The sequence below is a fragment of the Trichosurus vulpecula genome, chromosome 2, assembly GCF_011100635.1.
Source record: "Trichosurus vulpecula isolate mTriVul1 chromosome 2, mTriVul1.pri, whole genome shotgun sequence".
Classification (NCBI taxonomy): Eukaryota; Metazoa; Chordata; class Mammalia; order Diprotodontia; family Phalangeridae; genus Trichosurus; species Trichosurus vulpecula.
In genome coordinates, this window is record NC_050574.1 from 10,118,016 (window position 1) to 10,139,934 (window position 21,919).

Consider the following 21,919-nt stretch of genomic DNA (forward strand, 5'->3'; position numbering starts at 1 on the left):
AAGAGATCAAAATAATGTAAGGAAGGCACTTTGTAATCCTTAGAGAACTATATCAAAATTTTATTGTTATTGTTCAGTTATTCAGTCATGTCTGACTCTTGGTGAGCCGATGGACCATAGCAGCCAGGTCCTTCTAGCCTGTTGTCCATTACTACACTGTGTTCTCCCTCAATCTGACTAATAAAATCTTAGTAGTCATTTTTCTTATATTATCTCTCCCCTACTCTGCCTTGAAAAACTAAGAAAGAAAAAGAAAAATGAGCCTCCTTGTGCCTTCCCTCCAGGGTGGGTCTCACACTTCCTCTGTAGTGCCCACGATCCTGAGCCGTGTTTGGCCATTGCAGTGACCCAGATTCTTTGGTGTTTCAAAGTTGCTTTTCCTGTTTTATGATGTTGTTGCTGCATAATTTTTTCTCCATGGTCTTCTCACTTTGCTCTGGAATTATTCTTTTGTGTGGTGGAAATAGCTGGGCTCTGGCTGATTCGTGCTGCATATTCTTTCCCTTTCTATTTCCTTCTTTTTCACATTGACTGTCCCCAATACCTGTCTGTCAAAGCTCTCCCTCCTGTTCTCTGGGTACTGAACTCCCTGCATTCGTGTGAGTCTCAAATCAAATCCCACCTTCTACAGGAAGCCTTCCCCAAACCCTTCCCAATACCAGTGCCTTTCTTCTCTTAATTATTCCCTATTTGCTTTATATAAATTTGTTTACATGTTGTCTGCCCCATTAGATTGTCAACTCTTTGAGCACAGAGATGGTTTTTGCCTCTTTCTATCCTAGCACAGTGCCTGGCAAACAGTATGCACTTAATAAAAGTTTATTAATTGATTGGTGAACTAAGGGATACCGCAGACATTATACGAACTTAAGTTTTCCAGGATTTTTTTTCCTGTGGCTCTGGGGTAATATTGTAAAATATAAATTTGAGAAAAATTTTGGCATTTCTTTAGAACCCATGCTCCCCCACAGCTGAACTTGACCTTTGTACTTGAGTCCAGACTGATGAGTTCCCTGTGCTTACAAACTGTAAAGTGGGATTATTTTTAGAGGATGTGGAATGAACCTGAGATAGTTGAGCTAAAAGTCAGAAGCCATGAATCCAATCCAGCTCTAATGATTTGGTCATAGAAAAGTCATTTCATCTCCCTTTGACTCAGTTGTCACATACAAATTGAAGATATTACTTAGACTGTTTGACGTGAATAAATTCTATGAGGAAAATGGAGGAGAGAGGCAGGATCATAGGCAACTTAAGGAACTGATGAGGCATGGTTTCACTTAGAAGCCCCTAAAACCACAGGCCCTTGATGAAGTGGGGAGGAACACATTGTAGTGTGAAGAAGACGTGGTCTGTACAGTAGAAAGAGGTTTGGAGTGAGAGGAAAAGACTCTGCCACATGCAGTCAAATTCTCAGAGCTTAATTTTACTCATAGGGGAATAAAAGCATTTTTAGATTCTTACTCAGGTTGACCAGCTTTACCAGAGCAGTAGTTGTTTTCCATTCACAGACTATTGCCTATGATTTACACCTTCCTTAATCACTAGAATGAAATGAGGATGAGGAAGAGACAGTCTGTGTGTTCCAGGATTCCTGCATCCTATGTTTGCCTATCTGATCTCTGAATAAACACCAAATCAGTGAGTGCATGATTACATTACAACTGATTTTAAAAAAAACACACTGTTGAATCTAGATGTAACTGATGGGAGCTACAACCAGAGGAAAGCTCACAGGCATGTTATTCAGTCCCAACACAGATCAAAAACATGAATATTCACACCGTTAAAATAAAGGGCTGGAGCAAAATCTATTATTCTTCAGCTAAAGTGAAAAAAAGTCAGGGATGATATTCATGAGCTCAGGCCAGGCAGCAACAAAAATAAGCTTAATTAAAGGGAGTTTACATTCTCATGAAAGGTACCATAGACCATATTCATAGTCATTAATTTCAGTACTAAACATATCCATAGCAAGTGACATGGCATCAAAATTCTTAAAGAAATATTAAATGAATTGCAGGCAGAAAATAGGGAACTTATAATGGTGTATGGGGGGAAAGACTCATTTTATTCCTTCGAGACATTAATAAATGCACCAAAAATAACAAAAAAAGAACTTAATGACCTAAATAGAATTTTAGAAAATGAGATATGACAGACCTTTGCAGATAAATGGGTGAGAATAGAAAGGAATATGCATATTCTCAGTTACACATGGCACATTTACAAAAATTGGCCATATAATAGTGCATAAAAATGTTACAAACAAATGCAGACAAGCAGAACATTGAACATATCATTTATAGACCACAATGCAGTAAAATATTCAAGAAAGGGTGATGAAAAGGTATTGAAAATTAATTGCAGACTAAATGACTTAATCCTAAAGAATGGGTAGACCAAAGAACAAATTATAGAAATAATAATTTCATTATATATAATGACACTGATGAGATAACATACTAACATTCTTGGGGACGCAGGCAAGGCAATCCTCAGGGAAAAATTAATATCTCCTATAGCATGTAATTTAGCCAAATTTATCTTCCCATGGTTCCTCACACAGATTCCATCTCCCATTACTGTATCTTTACATTGGACATCCTTCATGTCTCAAATTTGCTCTCTCTTTACATCTGTCTTATGGAGTCCTCTTTTTCCTTTAAGAAGCACCTCAGGAACCATCTTCTTCATGACCTTTTTTATCATCTCCTCTTCCCTTCCCCCAACAGCTAGTGCTCTTGGTTCCAAATTACCTTGGATTCAATTACCAGATATGTGTATATACATACATGCACATATGTGCATATATGCACATACATGTATATTCGTATTACTACTGGCTGTGTATAATTTTACATGTGCTGTCTATAATCCACATTTGAATAGAAACATATTAGAAGTAGATTTATTTCACTCTTTGCATTTTCATGCCCAGCACCTAGTAGAGTACCTGGCTCCTAGGCAGTGCTTAATAAGTATTTGTTGATTGATTTCATCCTGATCTCCATGGATATGGGCTGCCTTCATGTCATATCAGTTTTCTGCTTCACCTTCTAATTTCTCAGGTATTCTTCTCTCTCATCTCAAACCCCAAATAGCCATGATCTTCAATCCTTTATCTTGGGGAGTTATCTCAGTCTTAGAAGCCAGTGGGAGGGGCTTCTAGTGAAGTGGAGCAATGCAAAGCAAAATTGTAAAGATAGGTTGGAGCCAGTTTGTGTAAAGCCTTTGATACTAAATGGAAGGATTTGTATCTTATCCAAGAGGTATGAGGGAGCCATTGGAGTTTATTGACTAAGAGACTGACATAATCTGAATTTACGCTTGAAGAAAATCACTTTGGTAGTGGAATGGAGGATGAAATGGAGAGAGGATGTACTAGCTGTCAAGTTATTACACTATACACCAGCCATTAGGCCACTTCTATATTCTAGGCAATATGTGATGAGAACCTGAACTTGGGTAGTGGCCATATTAGTGATGGGAAAAAAAAGAATGCTTTGAGAACTGTGGACAAGACTTGGCAATTGATTAGATACAGTGGGTGAACACAAATGAGGTGTCAAGGATGACTCTGAGGAAGATGATATGAATGAAATATGGAAGTTCAGGAGAAATTTGGGATGGGAGGGAAACATCATGAGCACCACCATGGACAAGTTGGATTTGAAATAGCTTTGGGACATCCATTTGAAATGTCCAAAAGGTGGTTTGGATTTGGGAATGGAAGTCTGGTAATTATATGCATGTATGCATATGATACCTAAGTGTACATATATGCATTCATGTATATACATACATGCATATGTTTCTATGTACTTTGCATTAAGTTTGCATAAACATTTATTTACTAAAATGTGAACATGTCGTTATCCCCAGGAGCCTTTAAATTTCTTAAAGGTTTGGGCTATTTCACTTTTGTATTTGTATCCCCAGAAAGTTGCACAATGTCAGAAACACAGTAGGTGCTTAGTAAATTTTGGTTGATTGCTTCTAGGACAAAGAATAAAGAACTGATTTAAAATTTATAAGACCGAGAACCATTTCTTGATTGATAAATGATGAAAGACATAACTAGGAAGAGCAAGGGAAAAGGGGAACTGTGACGTTGAAAATTGATACCTCACTTTATTCTGTATTATTGACATCAGGGTCTATAAGATAGTTTGTCTCTTTTATAAGAGGTTAACTTCCCAATTTCTCTGGGCTACAGCCCTGCCTCATTGAGTCAATGTGGTCATAAGATGTTGTGCCTGGTCACAACTAGCACCAGATGATTCTGGTGGAGGGGGTTGCCTAAAATAGGACTTTCCAGAGGATGTTGACTCACTTTCTGTTTTCCTCATTGCCCTGGACTTTGGAAACACCCTTTTACAAGTCAGCATGATTATGCCAAATATAAGTCCACCCTACCCCCTCACTTCTCCTCAACTATAGACAAACCACAATCTTAGGTTAGCATCACTGAATCTTATGTAATCAACTGTGTAAAAGACTGCTCTTTCTGCTGTAAGGAGTCTCTGGTCATTGAGGGGCCATTGACCTCTATTGCTGGCAACTTCCAGCCTTGCAAATAAATAGATTATGCTAAAAAATTGTGTCTAAGTTTCTCTTCATCACCGATTTTTATGATGATAAAACTTTTCTCAAGGGAAAAAATCCAAGCTATGAATAGAGAGCTATATGAGAAAAAATGTTCTAAATCACCAATAATTAGAGAAATGAAAATTAGAGGATGTAAAATTCCACATAACATCTGCCTTATTGGCAAAGCAGGAAAATGACAAATATGATAGGGTCCATGGAAAGCAGGTGCATTCATGTACTGCTATCATAACTCTGAAGTTATACAGCCACCTGGAACGAAATTTGGAACTATATTACCAAAAGTATTAAATTGTGCATACTTTGATTACAGGGCCTATACTCACAGAAATAAAAGAAAGAGGAAAAGTGCTTATGTGTAAAGTCATTTGTGGCAGATCTGTTTTTTGGGACTGAAGAACTGGAAACTAATTGGTTTCCCATAAAATGGAGAACAAATGATGGTATATGAATGTAATAGAATATGACTGTGCCGTAACAACATAGGATACAGTGTCAGAGAAACTGGGAAAGATGTGTGTAAACCGATGAAGAAGAAAGTAAGAAAAACTAACGTAACAATTTCTAAAATAGCAATAACCAGGGACACAGGAGGGGCTTAGTGAAACAGTAGTCGGGCGGGGGGGAAAGATGGTGGCTATGTTGGCACTGTGGCTGGAGAAGCAGAAGTATTTCTGCCAAAGGTATTTGTTCTTGTTCCCACAATGATACAAAGCAGAGGGAAAGAAGAAACTTACTCCAGGGCAGGAGCAAGACTTGTGGTCAACAAATTTCTCTTACATTCCACCTTGATAAACAGAAGTATTGGAGGTGAAGAGAAACAATCACTATTTTTTCCCCTTTTCTATCTGGTACATAATTAAAAGAAAAAATAAATCATAAAAAATAAATAGCAATAGCACTGCTAATACAAGAAATTTTGAAACAATTAAGAACTTTGATCATCCAAAAGACCGATGATGATTTGACACCAGTGGTGATAAAGAATTGTACCCATCTTCTAACAGAATAGTGATGAACCAATCATATAGAATGTGACGCACAATTTTTGTAGATGCCCAACGTTGGGATTTGTTTAGATTGACTTTTTCAAGTTACGAAAAGAGTTTGCAATTTGTTTGTTTATTTCCAGGGGAACATGGCAGAGAGACAGAAAGTAAATACATGCTAAATGGGAATAATAAAATTTAATTTAAAATAGTGGCTAATTAGGACTGATGGATTAATATAGTCTATGTCTTTATCTGTCAAATAAAGTAGTCTAGCTATGTGATTGGTAAGATTGTTTCTGGTTCTATTTCTGTGACTTCATGTCCCCACCTACTCTTTTTGGGGTAAGGATTTCCCCAAAACTCTCTGGAATGCCCCCAACACCTCTTTATTCCTCAGGCTATAGATGATGGGGTTGAGCATGGGAGTGAGGATGGTGTAGAAGACAGCCAAGTTTTTGTCCTCTTCTGGGGAATGCAAAGATGGGGGCCTTAGGTATGTATATACAAATGGGGCATAGTAGAAGGAGACCACAGTCAGGTGGGTAGAACAGGTAGTGAAGGCTTTCTTCCTCCCCTGTGATGAGCGCATATGATGGACAGCATAGAGAATTCGACCATAGGAGGCCATGATGCCAAGGAAAGGGACTAAAAGAAACAGATTGGTGCTGAACATCACTGTGTAATCATAGGCCCAGGTATCTATGCAGGCCAGAGGCAACATGGCTGGGATATCACAAAAGAAATGATTAATGATTCTGGACTTGCAATAAGGCATAGAGAGTATATACACTGTATGGAAAATGGAATTGATGGATGAAGAGACCCAAGACACAGCAATCATTAGCAAGCACATTTTCTTGTTCATGAGCATAGGATAATGGAGGGGGCGACAGATGGCCACATAACGGTCAACGGCCATAGATGCCAGGAGTAACCCTTCACCAGCAGCTATGAGTAAAAAATGGAAACTTTGGAATCCACAAGCCACCAAAGAAATGGAATTGTCTCCAGACAGGAAGTTGACAGCCATCTTGGGAACTATACTGCAAATGTAAATGAGGTCCATGAGGGAGAGCTGACTGAGCAGGAAGTACATGGGGGTGTGGAGGTGGTGATCCAGCCAGATGAAGAGAATCATGCTTGAGTTACCCAGGAGGGCAATTAGGAAGATGAAGACAACCAGGAGGAAGAAGAGCAGGCCAGTTTTGGTTGGGGGAAAAAGCCCCAGTAAGAAGAAACCAGTGATGGTGTGATTCCATTGTTCCATAAGAGGGTATTTCTGGAACTGTTTTCCTGTAGGATAAAATGAGGGAATGGAAAGAAACTGCTGAGGAGCCCTTTGGTTTCTTCTAGTATCTCCCTATTCATGCACATCAACAATGATTCTCTATTCTGATGCCTTGATGTTTCAGCAGCTAGGTAGAATATTGGATAAGAACACTGGAGCCAGGAAGATCTCACTTCCAATTTGGCTTCAGACATTTGCTACCTGTGTGACTCTGGGAAAGGCACTTAGCCTGGTTGTGCTTCAGTTTCCTCACCTGTGAAATGGAGAGAATAACAGCATCTATTCCATAAGATAATTACTTTTGTAACATATTGCAGTGCTTTGAAGACCTTAAAACACTATGTAAATGTTTATCAATTTTGTTGTTGTTGTTGTTGTTGTGGCAGCTATCTGGCACAGCGGATAAAATGGTGAGCCTGAGCTTAGGAAGATCTGAGTTTGAATCTGGCCTCAGACACTGACTACCTCAGTGACCTTGGGAAAGTCATTTCACTTTGTTGACCCTAGTTTCTGCATGTGTAAAATGAGCTGGAGGAGGAAATGGCAAGCCACTGCAGTATCTTTGCCAAGAAAACCCCAAATGGGGTCACAAAGAGTTGGACACGAATATAAACAACTAAGCAACAAACTGTATTAATCCCATCTTATTCCCTACTCTGAATAATTGTCATTACTGATTATTAGTCATAAGGGAATAGAGATTGGACTTGACGTACTCATTACATACGTGTGATATGGACCAGAGAAAGTTGTCATGATGATTCAACAGATCCCTGTGGATTATTGCTATAGTACAAGCTGGCCCTCTGTAGATTTGCATTCCCAGAGGTTAAGGCTACCTAAACAGAACACCATAGGTACTGGACTGTGAAGTACTCTGTGAACAGCAATGATGTTTCTCCAGTTAAAAAAACAGTGGTGTGATAGAACCCTTGGGAGCCACAGGACTCTGGTTTGGTAAGTCTCTGGTCATCTGGCATCATCTGATCTCTCTGGCCCTCACCAATTTTGCAGATGCCAAGATACCTGACCTGGTAAAAGGGACACTGGACTGAGAGATTTCGATTTTGCAGCCTCATTAAATGCAAGAAAGTGTACAGCTTGATAGACTTCTAGAACGTGAGGAGTGTCATCCCATTGGTCTATGCATCAAGAGGACTGGGGATCTGCTTACTGCTTTTTAACTAGCAAGTTGTCATGGGGGCAGATCCCTTTAGTACTCCAGGAGCCATCTTGGACATGTCTTAGGAAGGAATTGGATTGTGTGGCATCTACACAATGAGTATTTGCTCAGCAACCCCTCTTCACATCAGGCTTTGTATATTCTCTTCCATGTATTTGTAAATGTGTAACAATCTGCTCTCTGAAAAATAGACTATGGTTCAAGTTGATCTGCACTATTGACATGTTCTCCATCACTTTCTTAAGCTTAAAACAACAATGAAACAAACCAATCCCCTGAGCTTTGATGTGGAGCTTCTGCTGATTTCTGAGGTGTGAATGTTCACACTGAAGAGTTAACAATGGGAGCCAGCTCCAGCACACCCTAAGCCATCTTTCCTCAGGAAGTCTTCTCATCCTTCAGGGGCCAGGCAATGCTCCAGTCCCTCCACGCTTTCCTGTCTATCCTGCTTCACCTAGATTTCTGCCATTCTGAGCTCACACTCTACCTAGAGTCAATACCAATTGCTTTAAATACTGTAGTTTTCCTTCCTCAAAGTAGCAGTATCTTCCTTGAGGGCACAAAACTCTCCTTTTGCTTCTCCAAATGCTCCTACCATACCTGCTCCTATAATACCATGTTATTTATACATATATGTATATATGTACACACACATACATAGCATTTATATATGTATTTATATATCACATTAATTCATAAAATTAATTTATAATATTTTTATATTATATAGCATTTATATACTGCTTTTAGGTTTGAATAGTGCTGTGCAAATATTATCTCATTTTTATCATCACAACAACCCTGTGAGGTAGGTGCTATTATTATGCGTTTTTTACAAATGGGACAATTGAGGCCTAGAACAATTAAGTCACTTGCCTATGGTCACACAGCCGGTAAGTACCAGAGTATCTGTTAGATATATCATAGATATAGATGCACAAACAAACACATGTATATTTACAGCTCTAACCCACATCAAGGAGTCCAACCATTTCTGCATAATTCCAAATTCATTTTAACCCCATAGAATTCAAAGCATTATATAATGTATCATTTATTATGGTATTTCTGTTGTGAGGAGGCATCTTATTTTGAGATCTGAAAACATATTCCATACTTGAGATGGCACCTTCCAATGTCTTTTTCCCTAGGAGTTGAGTCATACTGACACAAGGGTGTTAATTCCTTGAATCTAAACAAATACCTATGTTCTGGGTAAAAGAGTATGACTACACTCTGACTCAAATTTCCATGTTTATAGCTATTATTCCCTTGAAAAGAAAAGAAAAATAAACTCAAAAATATGTTACCTAAGAAAGCATTTCCTATGGAATAAGGATTACTGAGAAAGATGGGAGTTAGTCAGGATGCAGGTAGGGTTAGATCAACATCTTATGCCAAGACCACAGTAAACTGAAACAGACGGATGATCTCAACATTTTTGTTGTTGTTTATCCTTCATTCTCAAAGAGGACCATGACATCAGGGAGATGGTGCCGTGACAGGCAAGTGAGTTGGATTTAAGTAAGGGAGGGCTGGCAAAGTTACCAGCCTCACTTTCTCCACCAGAGCCATCTGGGTTCAGTGGCCAGATAAATATCAGCGCAACTGGAGTTGGCCCAGGATGTAGTGGGGGACTTTGACCTTTTCAAGCTAAAGTTTTTAACAGAAATCAATCAGAGTGAAGCAATGGCCACTCAGTGATTAAGGTTAAATGAGAAGTGAGGCAGAGAATGGCCTCTTTACCTAGTAAAAAAAAAAATCAATCTGGGAGAAGAAGACCTTCAGGGTTTCTGGCCAAGACAGAAACAATTGCTATTTACATTCACTCTAAGCCAATCCTGGCCCAAACAGTGACTAAATGGAGATTATCCTGGACTTATTGTTGGCCAATCAGCGAGAGCCAGAGTGATTTAGGTTGAAACCTTGCAAGGTATCTTGCAGTTTACAAGCTACATTTCTTTCTAAATATTAATAAAAACCCCAACATACCATAAACCAGTTCAATTAACATTCACGGTTACTTCTGGGGAGTGAATTCTTAACTAAATAAAAGTAGAAGCGATTGCCAAGGATAATTTCAGCTACATGAAATTGAAAAGCCTTTAAACAGAGATCATGAAAACTGTTCTAAGAAGGTAAGTGAGTTTTTTCAACCAGAAAAAATATCTTTGTATAAGAAGCTATTATGAGGCACTGATATATATAATGAACGACAGGCACATATAAGACCAAAAGTCATTCCCCAATAGATAGGTAGTCAAAGAATATAAAGAAATAGTTTTCAAAAATAGTATTTTAGCCTATGAATAACTACATTAATGAATACTGCCAATCACTAATATTAAGAGAAACACAAACTAAAAAAAATCCTGAGGTTTCATCTCATAGTCAGAAAACAGAAAGATGACAAAAGATAGGAATTACCAATGTTAGAATGGCTGTGGAAAGATGGACACACAAACGCATTGTTGGTAGGGCTGTGAATTGATCCTACCATTGGAAAGCCAGATGGAGTCATGCAAACTAGGTGACTAAGGGTTCATACTCTTTGAATCAGAGACTTCATGGGTAAGAAAACACCTGAAGGGGGTCAATGACAAACAGAGCTCCTATATACACTAAATGATTTATGGCAGCATGTTTTATGGTGGACAAGATTTTTTGAGGGGGCAGATAATATCCCCCAGTTTGGGAATGAATAAACAAGTTCTGATACATGAATATAATGGGGTATTATTATTCTGCAAGAAATGATGAGTGTGATAAAACAGAGAAACATGGAAAGAGCTAAACAACTGATGAGAAGTGAAGTAAGCAGAATGAAGAAAAACAATATATACAATGACTTCAACAACAGAAATTAAATGAACTACAAAACAGTTGAAACTAGTACCAAAGTTAGTTCCACAGATGGGGCACTTTGAGTGTAGGACACTGCAAATAATGTCTGACTTTTTCCTGTATGTTCAAGCTTTATTGACTTTTTATTCTTCATTTTAATTCTCTTATAAAGAATGGCTCTTTTTACATTGTAAAATGTAGGTAATGTAAAAATAAAAAAGCATTAAAACAGAGAAAATGAAATCATATTCTACATTGCAACCTTGCCAAACTTGAAGAACTGAGTAGAGGAAAATATCTTTTAGAAAAATAATAAAGAAATACAACAGACATATCTCCCCCATTTCTCTCTGTTCTGAGATTTTACTGTGATATTTTTACTTGGAAACATCCAGGGTTTCATTGATACAGGCAGTGGAAATTAATTTCCATTCTTGAGACCTTTGTTTCAAGTTCTTATAATGTCTGGATAGAACCATTGCTTCGTCAAATTGTCCATCTATTGTCACTGCTTGCTACCCCACCAACCCATCATTAAAGTTTGTTTTTCATAGGTCTAAGACTTTAGACTCTAAGACATGGTGAACATCATCGACAAACTAGCTTAGGTCCACATTCCATTTGTAGCCTGTGTACACCTCCTGTTTTAATCCTACCAACTCATGGAAATTACATTATCAGTACTCTCAGCATGCAATGATAGTGCCTGCTTAATAAAGAATTGCTGAATGAATGAATGAATAAGGTTGTCTGTGAAGTTGACAGAGTTGAGGCTGAGCTATATCCATACTCTTTATTGTAAGAATCATAGGACTTCATGCATGGTGGGTCTTCAGTAATCTTTGAATTTGTGAATATTTACTCTGATTTCCTTGCTTACATAATACTTTACAAGGCCCAGAGCTAATTAATAGGCCATTTCCTGCAAATTCCTTCAGGTAAGAGTTCTTTCTGTTGTTCTATCTCTATGCCTCATCTTTCTGTGTCTCTCCTCTCTGTATATCTCTTTCTATGTCTCTGGCTCTGCCTGTGTCTGCTTCTGTCTTTCCCTATTGGTCTCAATTTTTGTTCTCTGGCTCTGTGTCTGTGTCTATCTGTTTGTTTCTCTCTGTCTTCCCTCACCCACCTGCATTTAAAAGTTCTAGTAGTACTCTGTAAGCATGCAGTAATGCTGTTGCTGCTGCTGCTGGTGCTGCTGTGAACTCTGGAGATGGGGAGGGATAGCCTGGGCATCCTGATTTAGGTCCTGCATCTCACAAGATCTGTTACGCTCTGCACATTACTTCCCCCTGTTATTTGGGTGGAAGGTACTAATATGCACTGCTGGTGGGAGTTACCACACAAGAAGATACCCACAGCTATGTAATACTAGGTATGGACATTGCTGTTATTATGGATTTGGAAACAGAAGACCTGGGTTTGGATCTTGCTGGCCTTGCTTCCTCTCTGTGTGTGCCATAGGAAGACCCTTCCCCTGCCTGACATTCTGCTTTCTTAATGTAAAATGAAGAAATTAGGTGAGATGGTCTCTGGGGTCCTACTACCCTACAAATGTTATGTTTAGTTTTTTGTCTTATTTGACTGGGATTTTGATGTATGATGTTAAGAAATCCAGTCCCCTTGGTCACTGAGACTTTAGATGTAGATGAATATCAGATCATGTTGGTAATTACCCCAGATGGATGAATAGGGGTGTCTATTTTATCCAGTCTGCCCCATGACAACACACACAGGTTGAGGTGCTCCAAGGAACTAGTTCCCTCTAATGAAGTGTAAGGTATGTATCAGGAATGGGACAAAGGTCTATTTGTTGAAAAGAATGTTGGAAAATAGGAAAGATTAAATGAATGAAGTAATTAAGTTGGGAAACTCTGTACGTCACCCCTTCTCCACCACATACAGGTATGTGGGTACACACAGATACGTACACACAGAAAGAAGGCATACACAGACTTACTTACTTTCCAACTCTGCAGCTTTTGCAGAAATAAACCCTTCCTGATATTACCTTGCTCTTCATCATAGCTGCCCTCTGCTTTCATGTAAAGGAGTCAATCAGTTGAATTCTGGAGTTTTCTCTATCTTGAAGTACAGTCATTGTTCTAGCCATGGAGTGGCTCAACAGTCAGAGCACAGCACTGGGGAATCATGAGCAGAAAACCTGTCTTTTGAGTTGTGAAGCTGGGGATGGGAGGTCTGGTGTGAGGAATGCAGTGCCTGGTATCAGTGTCAGAGGTGGTGTGGCTCAGAAGATGGCAAACTGCCTGACTCCAAGGTCACCCTCCGATGCTGTCACTCTCTGACATGGCTTACTCTTTTTACACATCTTCCCCTCCCATCCCTCCTCCACATTTCCACACACAGCTGCAGACCTGCCTCTAACCTCCCCCTTTAGCTTTTCAGAGCCCTTGCACATGTGTGATGTCTTATCATCAAATGCCTCCCTTAAGTAATCACAGACTCTTTGTGTGGGAAGGGTCTATCCAAGGTGACCTCCTTCCTTCATTGTAGGAGGTCCATGCCAAACCTTTTCTTGTCAAGATGACCTGATTTTTTGTGATGATCCCCAGAGAAAGATTTTCCACAGACTCTTTTAGTTACTTCTCCACATCTAGCACTTTGTCCTTTTGTCTAATTTAAATTTCAGGGAAGGCAGCATTGTATGATGGAGAGAGTGGATTTGAAATAATTATAAAACATATAAAAACCTGTGTTTTAGTCACACCTCTGAAACTTATTACCTTTCTCTGAACCTTGGTTCTCTCATCTTTAAGTTGGGTACAGATATTTGGACTTGTTTCACGAGTAACAGAATGGAGGCACTGGAATTTTTGGACTGCAACCTCTAAGAGGTTCACTCGTGATCTAGTCAGACAGGAAGGACAGGAGGAGAGATTCAGAGGGGTTAATAAAGGGGTTGCTTATAATGGGAGCAGCAACTCCTACAGCATTCCCTAATCTCCTTTCTTGCAAGGGAAGACAAGAAGGGGAGCAACTACCCATGCCTCTCAATGAGTCAATGGAGACAGGCACAGCATTGCAGCATGTGCACTCCACTAAATCCCCTGATGCCTCAATAGGGGCTGGTTGAGGCAAACACAGATTCCCTCTAAGCACTGATGGGGGTGGATCAATGCACATATAGCATTACAGTGTCATATTCCCCTATGGGTTCCCCACTTACTGACCAGTGCCCAATTGCTTTATAGGGCAACAGACAAAAAAAAGCATATTGCCAGCAATAGCCTCACAGGTTAACTCCAGCACTATCATCATTCAGCTCAAGTGTAGTAAAAATCATGTTGTGTCACCCCTGTATCTCACTGTGCAACCATGGTGGAGATGTTCACAAGTCGTGGGCCTAGGAAATAGTATATAACATCTGGAAACAAGAGATCGTCACGGCTGTGGAACCTGGGAAACTAAACTCCAAGAGAGAATAAGAAAATCCTCCTTACTTAAGATGACTTTGTATATCCAAGGGCTCTTGAGAAAGAAGTGTTTTATAGGGAAAAATATTATGTAAATGTGAGCTGCCATTAGGATGTAGTTATTGAAGTATGTGTTACCATCTGGTCCTCAATGGAAATTGGCAACGACTTTGTACAGATCCTCCCCACACTCGCTTGGCATAGAGCATGTAGCAATGAACTCTGAATTAGAAAGGCCTGACTTTTCATTCTATCTCAGACAGTTACTGGTAATGAGAACCTGGGAAAGCACCTTCATCTCACTTGGCTTCACTTTCCTCATCTGTCAAGTGAGCAAGGTGGACTTGGTGATCTCAAAGTTTTCTTCCCACTCTAAATATGCGATGCCAGTGATCCCAGTCTGTGATCCCAGTTTTGATGCCCCTCTCACCTTTACAAGTGATGATGATCAGCAGACTAATACGCTGCTCTTGCTCAGCAGGTCCTGGTGCACTTCCTGAAGGCAGCTGCTGCAGGGAAAGACTGCTCTGAAATCCTCTATTCTCTGACACTGTCAGGTGTGCTGATATCTCTTTGTGCAGTGACTGTGCTGCCCAAGTCCTGAGAGACCATCTCTACAACCATCCCCCATCTCTGGCCAAACACTTCCCCTGAGCTTATTTATCTGTGCATCCCTGGCTCTTAACATATAAGCATGCCATCATCCATGCATAGTCTCTCTGGAGATGATTGTTGGCTTGTACATTTACCAAGAGCAGACCAAAAGGGAATACACTGACAGTCAATCACTGAAAAATACATTGAGAAGAGAATTTCTGAGCTGGCTATCACTTTTAGAAGTTATCTAATTCAATCCCTTCATTTTAAATTTATAAGCCTAACTTCCAGATAGGGGAAACGGACTTGTTTAACCTGACATTAAAAGTCCTTGGTAGAATGAGGAGGGCAACCTATGTGCATGTCAATGAGGGCAGTTTTAGAATTGTAGCATTGGAAAGTGAATTGTGCTGGAGCCAGTTTAAACTGGATCATGAGCTGATGGTTAAATTTTCCTTTTCTTAAAAAAATATTTCTTATTTGTATTTAATAGCACTCAGTTCCAAAAGTTTTTGAGTTCCAAATTTTCTCCACTTTGCTCTCCTCTCCCTTCCCCACCAAGACAGTATGGAATGCAATATATGTTCAACATATACCTTCACATTAAACTTATTTACACAATAATCAAAATGTAAAGAAAAATTATAACCAATGGAATGAATCATGAGAAAGAAGAAACAAAACCAAAAAAATGGAAAAAAAGAGAGGAAATACTTTGCCTCAGTCTGCATTGACTCTATAATTCTTTCTCTGCATATTCATATCTTTTTCCATCATGAATCTTTTGGAGTTGTCTTAGAACCTTGCCTTGCTGAGAAGAGCCAAGCCTATCAGACTTAGTCATCACAAATACCAGGTGTCTGTAATCGTGTACGGTGTTCTCCTGGTTCTGCTTCCCTCACTCAGCATCAGATTACATAAGTCTTTCCAGGCTATTACAAAGTCCATCTGCTCCTCATTTCTTATAGCGCAGTAATATTCCATTATATTCATATACCACAACTTGTTTAGCCATTCCGCATTTGATGGGCACCCCCTTGATTTCCAATTCTTTGCCACCACAAAAAGAGCTTCTATAAATATTTTTATACGTTCTGGTCCATTTCCCACTTGTGTGATCTCTTTGGGTTATAGCCCAAGAAGTGGTATTTCTGGGTCAAAACGTTTGCAGATTTTTATAGCTCTTTGGGCGTAGCTCCAAATTGCTCTCCAGAATGGCTGAATCAGTTCACAACTCCACCAACAATGTAACAGTCTTTCTATTTTCCTACATCTTCTCCAGCATTTACCATTTTCCTTTTTTGTCATGTTTGCCAATCTGACAGGAGAGATGTGGAATCTAAGAGTTGTTTTGATTGGCATTTCTCTAATCAATAGTAATTTAGAGCATTTTTTCATATGACTGTAGATTTCTTTAATTTCTTCCTCTGACAACTGCCTGTTCATATCCTTTGACCATTTATCAATTGAGGAGTGATTTGTATTCTTATAAATTTGACTCAGTTTCCTGTATATTTTATAGATGAAGCCTTTTTCAGAGACACTGGCTATAAAAATTATTTCCCAATTTCCTGCTTCCCTTCTAATCTTTTTTTCATTGGCTTTGTTTGTCCAAAAAAACCCCATTCTATTTAACCCAATTAAAATTATCTATTCAGCATTTCGTAACACTATCTCTTGTTTGATCATAAATTTTTCCCTTTTGCATAAATCTGACAAGTAAACTATTCCTTGCTGTAATGGCAAGTGGAGTGAAACTTTTTGCTGTTCTTTATTTTGAAGTGCTTCTCAGCACTAATGCAATCAAGTGCCTTTGATTGAGTCTTGCTTTTCTTTGAATCAAGCGTATTTGACTGCAAACAGTATATACACTCTGAGGTTACCATTTTGCTTTGGAGCTCACTCATTGGAAGAGTGTTCATGTGATTTTGCCAAATAAGACTCTGGGTAGCCACTAAGGAGCCTCCTTGCTTTGAATACTCAAATGTTGGTGCTTCTCTCTCTAGTAACTATACATGTATTGCTATACATGCATACATACAGAAGCCCTGTGTGCTTATTTGTGTTACTTGCTCTGTTTATATAATTTCTGCTTGTAATTTCTGTTTTTGTTTTTTTCTGAATTTCAGGGTGCTGACTTTCCCCTTGAACTAAGTGAATGATATATGAATGTTTAATTAAAGCAAGATTGTGAACCCCTTAAAGTTGTTTTCCTTAGAATAGTATATCAAAACACCTGTGCTAGCAACCCTCCTGTGTACTAGTTTTATTGGCCTTACACCTCCACAGCAGCTGCAGGCAGCATTGTTAAATTTGCTCTCCCAAATTGCTCATAGTATCAGCCTTTATATCTAAATTGTGAACCCATTTTGACTTTATTTTGGTATACGGTGTAAGATATGGGTCTATGCCCAGTTTCTGCCATATTATTTTCCAGTTTTTCAAGTGGTTTTTGTGAAATAGTGAATTCTTAACCCAGAGGCTGAACTCTTGGGTTTATCAAAGAGTAGATTGTTATAGTCCCTGACTACTGCATCTTGTTTACCTAAACTATTTCACTGATCCTCCAGTCTATTTCTTAGCCTGTTGTGGGAGTGAAAGACCAACACAAGCCCAACAACAAGCATGCTACCAGCATGCTGCAAAAGCCCAGGTTATTTTGATCTGCTTTACTAAGGAAAGCAACGTTAAGGGGTTAACAAGCTTACTTTAATTCAGCATACAAATACCATTCACTTAGTTTGGGGGAAAAAGCCAGCACCCTGAACTTCAGAGCAAATACAAACAAATTACAAACATCGACAGAAAGACCAAATACAATTCATAGTTACCAACATCTAAGTTCAGCCCGGGAGCTCAAAACAAGGGCTGGCCCAGAGTCATGCGCACCACCACAGCCCTGGGTAAGAGCTCCGAAAAATAGAAAGCCAACCCCTGGTTTTATATCTTTTTCAGGGTCAAGGGTGAGTCACACATCTGACTCACCCACATGACCTAAAATCGTCACAAAGAGGTAGCTTAAACCCACATGGTCTAAAAGCCTGATGTCCCAAACATGTCATTCAAACCCATGTGTAAACTAGGCTCTCCCCTGAGGCAAGGAGGTCACCAAGGACTCCCAATCTAATCAAGGAAACAAAGGCCAAACTCTTCAAGGGCACTTGGTTGAACTGAGTGCTAAGAGCCCATTTTGTTTGCCAACACACCTGTACCAAGTAGTTTTGGTGCCTGCTGCTTTATAATACAGCTTGATATCTGTTATGGCTTGGCCACCTTCCCTAGCATTTCTTTGCGTTAATCCCCTTGATATTCTGGACCTTTTGTTCTTCCAGATGAATTTTGTTATTATTTTATCCAGCTGTACAAAAAATTTGTGGTAGTTTGACTGGTAAGACACTAAATAAGTAAATTAATTTAGGTAAAATTGTCATTTTCATTATATTAGCTCGGACTGACCATGAGCAACTGATGTTTTCCATTTATTCAGATCTGACTTTATTTGTGTGAAAAGTGTTTTGTTACTTGTGTTCTATGTGTCCTGGGTTTGTCTTGGCAGGTAGATTCCCAAATATTTTATAGTTCAACAGTAACCTTAAATAGAATTTCTTTTTCTACCTCTTGCTGTTGGCCTTTGTTAGTAATATATAGGAATGCTGAGGATTTATGTGGGTTTATTTTATATCCTGCAACTTTGCTAAAGTTATTTATTATTTCAAGTAGTTTTTTACTTGATTCTCTAGAATTCTTTATGTAAATCATCATATCATCTGCAAAGAGCGATAACTTAGTTTCTTCTTTGCCTATACTAATTCTTTCAATTTCTTTTTTTTCTCTTATTGTTAAAGTTAACATTTCTAGTACTAAATTGAATAATAGGAGTGATAATGGACCTCCTTGTTTCACCCCCAATCTTTCTGGAAATGCATTTAGCTTATTGCTATTACATATAGTGCATGCTGATGGTTTAAGGTACTTATTAATTTAAGGAAGACTGAATTTATTCCTATGCTTTCTAGTGTTTTTAATAGGAATGGGTGTTGTATTTTGTCAAAAGCTTTTTCTGCATCTATTGAGATGACCATGTGGTTTCTGCTCGTTTTGTTGTTTATATGATGAATTATGCTGGTAGTTTTTCTAATATTGCGCCAACCCTGCATTCCTGTTATAAATCTTACCCGATGAAAGTTTATTATTCTTGTGATAAGTTGCTGTAATCTTTTAGCTAATATTTTATTAAACATTTTTATATCTATATTCATTAGGGAAATTGGTCTATAATTTTCCTTCTCTGTTTTGACTCTTCCTGGTTTAGGTATCAGTACCATATTTGTTTCATAAAAAGAGTTTGGTAGAACTCCTTCTTTACCAATTTTCACAAATAGCCTATATAGTTTTGAGCAGTAGCTACTCCTTGGACTATCAGCCCACAGACTAAATGTTTGAAACTCATCTACTTGAACTTCCCAGAGCCATGATGGCAGAGTAAATTGAAAGTATTCTAATTCTCCCCCTCCCCCACTCCATCGTAGACCTTGAAGAATCCAGAGAATATTGTCACAGGGAAAATCCTGGAACAGCGGAGCCAAGAGGAGGAGTACAGCAATTGTTTAGCTTGGGAAACTAGGGAGACAGGTCCCTCTTGTGGTGGCTGAAGGGGACCAGTACAGGACAGGAGGTGTCCCAGCAAGCCTTGCCTCAGCATACCAGCAGGAGTCCTGACCCCAGGGATTGAAGCCAGCAAGTGCCAACACCAGGACACCAGGAGTGCTTTTGCACAGTCAGGCAACTGGTGGACACCAGCACAAATGATGATGGAGGCTAACTGTTCTATAGCTCAGCCATAGGGAGCCAGACTACCCCTCCCCAACACTTCACACTATGAGCTTCAATGTAACCCTGGGGAAACTCAGAAAGACTTCACCAGGCCTCAATCCTTACCACACACCAGCCAACTCCACCTCAGCACCAGGTGAGCTGCAGCATTATAGCTTCTAGCTGACAAAACCAGAAGCCACAGTACACAAAGCCAGTAACCAAGCCTCTAGCTTCCAGCACAAGAAGCTTGGGACAGAGCCCTCTGTGTCCCAGAAGAAGAGATGCACTTTAAAAGCCAGGAAAATGGCAATCACAATGAAGAAGCAACCTAGAAAAGCAAAGACCATAGAATCTTACTATGGCTATAGGGAAGATAAAAATACAAATTCAGATGAGGACAGCATTGACACTATACTCACATATGAAACTTCAAAAGGGAATATGAACTGCTCCCAAGCCCCAAAACTATTTTTGGAAGAGGTCAAGAAGGATGTTACAAGCCAAATTAGAGAGGTAAAAGAAAAATTGACCAATTCTTTTAAAAAAAGAAGGACAAAATGAAAAAAAATTAGTGATGAGTACAAATCTTTAAAAAGTAAACATGGCAAAATGGATAAGGAGGTACAGCATCTAATGGGAGAAAATAACTCCTTGAAAAGTAAAATTGAGCAAATGGAAAAGGAGGTACAGAGGCTAACTGAAGAGAACAATTCATTAAAAATTAGAATTGCGCGAGTAGAAGCTAATGACTCTATGAGGCAACAAGAATCATTCAAATAAAATCTAAAGAATGAAAAAATAGGAGAAAACATAAAATATCTCATTGCAGCATCAATGCTACTAGCAGCTGCTATGGAGGTGTAAGGCCAATAACCTGAGCACACAGGAGAGCTGCCAGCACAGGTTCTTTGATCTGCTTTTCTAAGAAAAGCAACTTTAAGGGGTTTGCAATCTCACTTTAATGAAACATATGGATATCATTCACTTAGTTCAGGGGAAAAAGTCAGCACCTGAACTTCAGGGAAAACACAAAGAGAAATTACAAGCAGAAATTATATAAACAGGGCTAATAACACAAATCAGTAGACAGGGCTTCTAACTGTCTGTCCACAGCAATACATACATAGTTACCAGAGAGAAAAGCATCAATATTCTGGGTTTTCAAAGCTGGAGGGCTCCTTAATGGCTACCCAGAGTCTTGTCTGGCCAAATCACACTTTCAAAGAGTATGCCCAAAGTGAAATGCTAACCTCAGAGTATATATACACTTTTTCACGGTGAGAGGGCATCACAACCATGTGACTCAAACTCATGTCACTTAGACTTTTTTGTGACTTAAGCAGGTCATGAAAGACTCTTGATTCAATCAAAGACTGGATTGAAAGGCAAGGCTCAGTCAAAGACACTTGATTGCCTTAGTGCTGAGAAGCACTCCAAAAGAAAAAAAAAACAGGAAAAAATCCCACTTTGCTTGCCAATACATTCCACCACTCCAGGATCCTTGGCCTCACAATCTAAATGGCCATGGATCCTGGAACAAATACAGGCACTGTAGTTTGTGATCTCATCACATAATAACTTATTAGCAAGGTGGCCACATAATCTTAAATAAAACTTCAGTATATCTTATACCATTTCTCAGAATATCCATGCAGCATGATTGTTCAATAAAATAAACCATAACATTAATAATAACATCTTTAAGCAAAGCATTATTCGGTAGCATTCCCCAAAAATACTTGTTTACATAAGCAGGGGGTTCCAGGCCAGGGTCTTCTCTAGGACAACATATCATCTTTAAGGGGTGGCAGAAAATACAAGTACCATCCATGTCTAGGTCACAGCAAGTTACAATCTCTTCAGTCAATACAGAGTTTCCAAGTAGAGTCCTTCTCGGGGGTTTGTCCTTCTCCCCACACTGCCTTTGTAGGCTTCCTTCTGGCACTCTCAGGTTTAGGCATGCTTTAATGAGCAAAGTCCCAACACAAATCAAAAAGTCCAAATAAAATTCTCTTGGGGATATGTTCTCCCCACACTGCTCCAGTCCCCACTTTCAAGTCCTGAGGGGCAGTTGAACAACAAAGCCAAGAGGGTGAGGTCCTTGGGGGTCCACAGCACTTCTCCCCACCCATCACAGACAACTCCACACACCCTGATC

The 21,919-nt window shown here is 39.2% G+C and overlaps 1 protein-coding gene across 1 annotated transcript; it reads right to left on the bottom strand.

Moving 5' to 3' along the window:
* Nucleotides 1-5,931: 5,931 nt before the first annotated feature.
* Nucleotides 5,932-6,870, bottom strand: LOC118839726 (olfactory receptor 2L3-like). The gene has a single exon (XM_036747255.1). The coding sequence runs from the start codon at nucleotides 6,868-6,870 to the stop codon at nucleotides 5,932-5,934; it is 939 nt and encodes a 312-aa protein (XP_036603150.1).
* Between the last annotated feature and the right edge of the window lie 15,049 nt (nucleotides 6,871-21,919).